Source organism: Lynx canadensis, chromosome B1, assembly GCF_007474595.2.
Source record: "Lynx canadensis isolate LIC74 chromosome B1, mLynCan4.pri.v2, whole genome shotgun sequence".
Lineage (NCBI taxonomy): Eukaryota > Metazoa > Chordata > Mammalia > Carnivora > Felidae > Lynx > Lynx canadensis.
The window spans coordinates 198,823,325-198,830,757 of record NC_044306.2 but is presented as its reverse complement, the minus strand read 5'-3'; the positions used below and the strand labels follow the sequence as shown (position 1 = coordinate 198,830,757).

At 51.3% G+C, this 7,433-nt stretch overlaps 1 protein-coding gene across 1 annotated transcript in view; it reads right to left on the bottom strand.

Annotated features, from left to right (window-relative positions):
* CLNK (cytokine dependent hematopoietic cell linker) overlaps window positions 1-7,158 on the bottom strand; it is a 77,160-nt gene extending 70,002 nt beyond the window's left edge. Inside the window, exons 1-5 of the mRNA XM_032593082.1 lie at window positions 6,639-7,158; window positions 6,251-6,372; window positions 5,096-5,230; window positions 3,582-3,727; window positions 638-783 (exon numbers count right to left, since the gene is read on the bottom strand). Coding sequence (XP_032448973.1) covers window positions 638-783; window positions 3,582-3,727; window positions 5,096-5,230; window positions 6,251-6,372; window positions 6,639-7,158 — 1,069 coding nt within the window. The remainder of the gene's footprint in view (window positions 1-637; window positions 784-3,581; window positions 3,728-5,095; window positions 5,231-6,250; window positions 6,373-6,638) is intronic.
* Between the last annotated feature and the right edge of the window lie 275 nt (window positions 7,159-7,433).

The following is a 7,433-nucleotide window of genomic DNA, read 5'->3' as shown; positions in this document are numbered from 1 at the left end:
GGTGGGCTCATCTTCCCAGGACATACTGCCAATCTGAGATCCAAGGCAACAGAGTGTTGACTCGGGAGGCCCCCTGATGTTTCAGAGGTCCCAGGAACCGGAAGTGGGCACAGACACGGCAAGAGGGATGAGGTGCTGACCTCTCTCAAGGGTGTGAGAAGGGCCACTCAGGCCTAGAGAGCCTCAACCAACCTCAGGAAGTTTTCCCCTTTATCCATTTGGGGACCCCCCCACCCCAAGTTGGAGTCTCACCAGCCCAAGCAGGCTTTGGGGTAACATCTTCTAAACTGTAGAGCCCAAAGGGATAAGGAACCTGGAGGTAAGTGGGTCAGCGGTCCCCACCCCTGGCTGCCCCTTGGGAAGGTCTTATACAAAGAGACAATCGCAGGCTATCTCAAGACTCCAGAGTCACAGCCTCCACGAGGGAGACTCGGGAACTCAGGTTTTCAACTCTTTAGAAATATTTCATAAAACATTTGAAGATAGAAGAGCCCTCCCCGGTGCTTCTGATGCTGCAGGCAACCCCAGCCCAAGTCCGTTGTCTGACAGCCACTGAGCCAGAAGACCTCCAAGGGCCGGGGGTCGCCAAGTATAAAAGATTGGCAGCAATTAAAGGACACGCTGAGAATAGTCTCACCATGCTTCCACTTCTGGAGTCGGGTTATTTCCTGTGAAAATGCCTCCGCCTTGTGGATGCCGATTAAACGTTGTGCACCCAAGTTGAACTTGTCTTTTCTCGTATTCACGTTCCTTCTGTCTGCCGACCGAACAAGCGACAAACTTCTTTCAAACAAGTTTGCTTGGTGGTTTACAACTTAGCACGACACACGTTTGTCCGTCTGGACTCTGTGACCACTCTGAGAGCTAAGCAGAGAGAAGCCTTCATGACCCTCATTTATGGAGGACACAATGGAGATCCCAGGACTCCAGGAGGTTCGAGCCCTCGAAGGTAGTGGTGGGGGAGCTGGGATCCCATCCTGCACCTGCTTCACCAGTGATGTGCTTCCTTTCTCTTCACTCTATGCTCATCCCTGCACAGTGGGTTGTAGAGTCAGAAATTATGGAGCTACTCTCTCTCCAAATAGACTGTGAACTCGAGGAAGGGAGGAGCTTATAAAACTAATTATAGCGACACAGCGGGAGTGGGAAGGTTTATCTTCCTTCTGCCGGCACACCTTTTTCCCATGTCCTATGCACAGAATCCCATAGGCTGGGCTGAGCATCCTCTCATTCATTCATTCATTCATTCGTTCATCCCATTCATTCATCTGTCCACTCTTTTACTCAATCGTAAATTCTTACATTTCTTTCTCAATTAATACCAATTGCTCATTATTTAAGGGGTGCCTACTGTGAGCCAGGAAGCCCTATTGTCCTATGTATGTCACTGCAGACAGTCTCTTAAAATAGGTCACAGAATCGAGGGTGAGGTTTATCTCCATGTACGTCTATCTCCACACATGTTTGCTGAATGAATAAATAAATAAATGGCAGGGCAAGTGAATAAGGATTGTAATGAAGGGATTACAGGAGGAATAGAGGAGACGCATGAAAGAAGATGCCCTTTACCCTCTACCATATCACATCAAATGCCAGCACCACTCTAGGGAATCAGCATTTCCTGATCCGCCGTCACTTCCCATCATCCCGTGATGAAAGCCTTCTCTCCTGGACTTCCATTTCCCTCCGGCTCTTCCCGGTATCTGCTTGTCTTTGGGTCAACACGATGAGGTCAGCTCCTGAAGAATCCCTCAGGATAGAAGTAGAGTCTGAGTGATCCCTGCCCGGAGCACGTCGATTGAGGAGCACGTTGATTTTCAAGCTGCCTAAGGTACGCATCCTCTCTCACGAAGGCTGAGCCCTCCAGCTGCCTTCCGTGGGGATTCATTTAATTGTGTTATGTGGTAGGATGGGCAGTGGTGGGTAAGGCAGAGGCTGGGAACCAGAGGCAGGTGGGAGGGGAGACAGACATGGCCGCTGCCGCAGGTGCTCAGACGAAGGAATAGGAAATGACATGGCCAGAGAGGAATGATCACCATTACAGGGAGATAGAAACTTTTCAGATCACCAGGTCATCTGAAAATAAGATGAGGGGGCGCCTGGGTGGCTCAGTCAGTTGAGCTTCGACTCTTAATTTCAACTCGGGTCGTGATGTCACAGTTTGTGAGATCGAGCCTGGTGTTGTGCTCTGGGCTGACAGTGTGGAGCCCGCTTGGGATTCTCTCTCTCTCTCTCTCTCTCTCTCTCTGTCCCTCCCCAACTCACACTCTTTCTTTCTCTCAAAAATAAGTTAAGAAAAAAACTTTATGAAAATAAGAGGAGAACGTTTGGTCTATGTCTGTGTCGTTTATGTATCTGTATCTGGATAGATAGATCTATATAGACAGACATCTATATAGATGTATCTATTGCTATCTATCTATCATCTATCATCTCTCTCTCTGTGTCTTATGTCCTTCTATTTATCACTTGGTCTATCTGTATGAAATAGTCAGGAACTTGGAGTAAAGCAAAAAAAAAAAAAAAAAGCCACACTTCAACATTATATAATTATTTCAATGATCTTTACACATCTATGAATTCACCTCAGCCTTATCACCAAGTAACGGTGATAGAGGAGGAAGAGGGCAGTGAGGTGAAAGGGCAATTAGTTTAATGACAGCATCCGGCAACTAGAAAGTTTTTGATGTCCTACCATTCTTGAAGCTGCTCTGTAATAGAGACATTTTTTCTACTCTTTAGTGAAGCTCAAATAGCCAGGAGTTTCCACAGTTGTCTTTCAGATGTCACATAGTTGATGGACAATGGAGGAGGGATTCAAATGTGTCTGCCTCTGAGGCCTTTTTAAAAATATTTTTATTTATTTTTTTTTTTGAGAGAGAGAGAGAGAAAGAGAAAGAGAGAGACAGACAGAGCATGAGTGGGGGAGGGGCAGAGAGCGAGGGAGACACAGAATCAGAAACAGGCTCCAGGAGCTGAGCTGTCAGCACAGAGCCTAACATGGGGCTCGAACTAATGAACTGCAAGATCATGACCTGAGCCAAAGTTGGACATGCAACTGACTGAGCCACCCAGGCGCCCCTACGTCTGAGGGCTTTTTGTTTGAACCCCTAGCCTCCTTCACCAAACAGAGGGCTCAGCGTGTCCGCTGCCTGATTTGCAGACTGAGTTGCGTTATTGGACGTGCTTGAAGGCATGAATAGTCCTCGCGTAGGGTGGCCACCTGTTATCTCCTATTGGATGCCTGGCAAGCATCTGACAATTAAAATATCCGAAATGTAAGTCATACCTTTAAATTTTTTTAAAATGTTTATTTATTTTTGAGAGAGAAAGAGAGAGAGAGAGCATGAGCAGGGGAGGGGCAGAGAGAGAGGAAGACGAGGAATCCGAAGCGGGCTCCAGGCTCCGAGCTGTCAGCACAGAGCCCGACGTGGGGCTCGAACTCACGAGCCGTGAGATCATGACCTGAACCGAAGTCGGACGCTCAACTCACTGGGCCACCCAGGCACTCCTTAAGGCATGCCTTTTAAATGTCCATCTCTGTAGGTTTCTTTGGTTCTGTAAATGACACCTTCTCTCACCCTGTTGCACAGTGAGGAGTCCAGGGGTCGTGCTCTAAGCCACCACCGATCTTGGAGATTTTCCCGTCAAAGCACCTCTTGAGTCTGTTCACTGCCCTCCAGCTGGCCTCCACCACACTCACCTTCGCCTTTGCCCAGGGGTGTCCCTGAAGGGTGCAGACGACACGTCTAGCCCTCGTGGGGCCTCCGCGTGAAGGAACATGAAAGAAGATGGCGGGTACCCCTGATTTCGATCTGGTGATCTGCACCCCATTTCGCACACCTGGCAACATACGACGTTCATCCAGGACACCTGCTCTCTCAGTGACTATTTGTAGGATATCTGCGTCCCCTGCCCTGTTGTCACACCGTGAGGAGTGGCTCCCTGTGTGTCCCACAATCGCTTTCCCGGTCTCTTCCTAAGCGCCATTGCTGCGCCCTGGCCACCCGCTTCAGACACAACAGACTTCCGGAATGTTCCTAGTATTAAAAGTCATGCTGTGTCAACGGTGTGTCAGGTGTCATTTTTATTCACTTTTCACGTAAAAATTCTCCGCTTTTATTGCTGCCTTTCTCGACATTCTCGCCACTTGCGTACTCATTCCGTATTGTGAGCTGAATAATGCTTTTAAAATACCTCAAACTCAGGCCCAAAAAAGCACATGTGGCCAGGCTACTCCCGACAGAAATCTGCAGCTTCATTTACAGAATTGAAGCCACGTTAAATGCCGTTAAGGTGCGGCCCGCTCGCCTTTGGGTCGAGAGTGCTGTCTTTGGGATGCTCACTGTGGGTACCGTCCTCACGGGGCTGGGGCTTCCTCAGGATCTGACGGAAGCCAGGGTTTACTGAGTCCATAAGATGGGCCTGGCGATACGTTCATGCGTCACTCACCCCCTCTTATCTAATTCTTACTGCCCATGGGATCGAAGCTTGCAGGGGAGCGGCAGGGGAGGAGCAACTTGTCGGAGGTGGCAAACCCAGTGGGGAGCATCTGCTTCTACAACTAGAGCTCTCTCTTCTGGCCCCCGATGCCCTCTTGGAAGCCTGCAAGTTCCCTGAAGACCAAAGAATGCCGCCATCTTTCCATGCCGTGCTCTGTCTCTCCACACCCTTCCCGACAGCAACCGTGTAGCTGGGCTGACGGGTACATATGCAACAAGCAGACAGAACCTACACACGTAGTACCCATAGGATGCGCCTGTGCAGCATGAGAGGCAGCAGGCCTTGCTATGCGCGTTCGTATACACGATTTCACTGGCTCCCTGTGTTGGCCCTTCCAAGTTGGCAGTCATGGGACAGGGTAAACAACGTTGGGTGCCTGTCACACGAAGATGACAGCTCTGGGTGGGGTTTATGTATTCCTGCCCATCCTTGGGACAACCAGAGGGGTTACCATTAGGACTCCCATTATACAGACAAGAAAAATGAGTCACAGGGGGCGAAGTACCCCTCCAAGATCACACGGCTTAGCTTGGTGCAGAATGACGGTTGCACCTGGCGCCCTGCCCTTAATCGGTGCATGGTGCTCCCTGACCCTGGTCGGCACGCGCTTCTTGAAGGTGCCCGAGCTCAGAGAAGGAGGACTGAGGTCACTGGGGTCTTCAGGGAAGAGCTCTGAGCAAAGAAGGGACACCGAGGAGAGAAGGAGGGAGGAAGACTGAATATTTCCCTGTGAGAGTAGCCCCAGGAAGCTTCAGACAAAAGGAACACCTGAGCTGTCACTTTGGGAGGCATCTTGACTGTCACAGGCTGGCCCAGAGACCCCACCACTTCCCAGCCAGCTTGCTGTGTGTGCTCCGCCCTTTGTAACCCTGGGAATGAAGCTGGAGTTAATTAGTTCTATTTACTGCATTTGCCTGTCATTTCCTCAAGCTTCACGCCTTCCGCCTCCCCACGTTTGATCTAACGGAAGAGAAAATATCGCTGCACCTTGGATTCTGCCTACTGGGCTCACACTGCTCTCTGAAAGCCTGTGCATTTTTAGCGCTAATTAATTTAAGGACTTCGGTCGCCCTACTGCTTCTCGGAGGCCCCTCTGCGTTTCCAGCTTTCCCAATCAAACTTGGGTTTTTTTTTGAAATACCTGTCACTTGTTCAGCCTTCTGAAGATTTTTTGCTTCCTTCTGGTGCAGAGCTCAGGAGAGCAATTTGACTTTTCCCTTCAGGTTCATTCAGATTAGTGAAAGTCATTAGAGGCGAAGAGGGATCCGAGAACGTCACGCCTGGAAGGAATTTTGGTAAAATGCGCTGTCGGGCTGGGTATTCTTCAGGGAAGGATAAATTCATTTTGTGTCCCAGGCTGGTTTGGTTGGGATATTATTCCCGTCTTGAGGATGAAGAAACTGAAAATCTCATCGGTTAAATACCTGGCCCCAAATCACGTGGCTAGGAGATGGCAGGGTCGGTGTTGAAATTAATACTTCTCTAGAAAGCCCGTGTCGTTCCAGACCGGGCTGCCCCGGACAGTGTCAGGCAGCCTAGTTGCTGCCGGGGAGATACAAAGTGCACAGAAGGCATCGTCCCTGCCCACGAAGTGGGACAGAGAGGGGTGCAAAGCATGAGCTTCCACGCTGGCACCGATGCCATACTCACGCACGTGGCCTGTGATCCGCGAAGACAGGGAGGTGGGAGGCAGTGACTGTGCTCAGGGGCAGCTGGGGAGACCTCCCAGCGGTCACGTGAGTTGCACTGTATCCTCCAGAAACGCGAAGCCCTGATCCTGGTAGCTGTGAATCTGCCCTTCTCTGGAAACGGGGTCGTTGCAGTTGTAACGAAGCTTGGGGCTGAGGTCCTCCTGGAGTAGGGTGGGCCCTAAATCCAATATGGCCGGTGTCTTGATCAGGATGAGAAGAGACCCAGAGACAGGGAGACGGACACACACAGACAGAAGACCACGTGAAGACACAGACACACAGAGGGAAGAAAGCCCTGTGATGATGGAGGCAGAGAACGGGGTGTGGTGGCCGCAAGCCAAGGCGTGTCCACCACGAGCCAGCACCGGAGGTGAGGAGAGAGAGCACGTCCCTTCCAGGAGCCCTGCTTCCAGACATCTGTCCTCCAGAACCACAAGACAATACCTTTCTGCTTCCTTAAACCATCCAAACTGATGCACACAGGGACCACCCCCACGGACCTTGGGGCCCGAGCAGTGCGGGCAGAGGGACGAGGCGTGGCGGCAGGGGGCAACAGCATGCCAGGGTGCGCAGGCAGCTTCCCTATCTCGCACTGGGCGTGAGTCTGGATGCGGGCAGGAAGTTGCAGGCCGTGAGGCTGAAGTGTGAGATTGGGACTGTACTTCGAGGGGTGGGCAGGTAACCTTGCAGCCAGGTGGGGCCACGCACCTGTTCTGGATGGCAGGGTGTGAGCAAAAGGGGAGCATGTCATCACCCCCGTAGCTGTCTCTCCCTGAGCCTCGGACACCTGCTCCAGGTGGTGAAGCTCAGATGCCAGCTTGTGTCCCTGCACCACTGCGCGAAGGGAGCGGCCCCGGGGAACTGCCCGGCTCACAGCAAACTGAACACAACAATTAACCTTCATACCATAAGCCACGGTTCTTTCTGGGGCTTGCTTATTATTGCGACAAACTCGCGAATACATGTTCCAGATTTTTGGAGGCAGTAGATCAGAATGAGACACATGTCCCAGCCCCCCTCCTCCCCTGCAAAAGACCCTGGACCACGCGTGTCATTCCTCTTTTACTGCCCACTCCTGCCCACAGCCCCTTAAACATACTGAGCACTTAGCCAATCGATCAGAGAATGAAATCTGGAGGAGCTTAGGGGTGTCTAGATCCGTCTCTCGTCTGACTTAAGCTTCCACCGCAAGCCAGCGGCGGGTCAAGGCAAAGCACTGGTTGGCGTCCCGCACTGAGC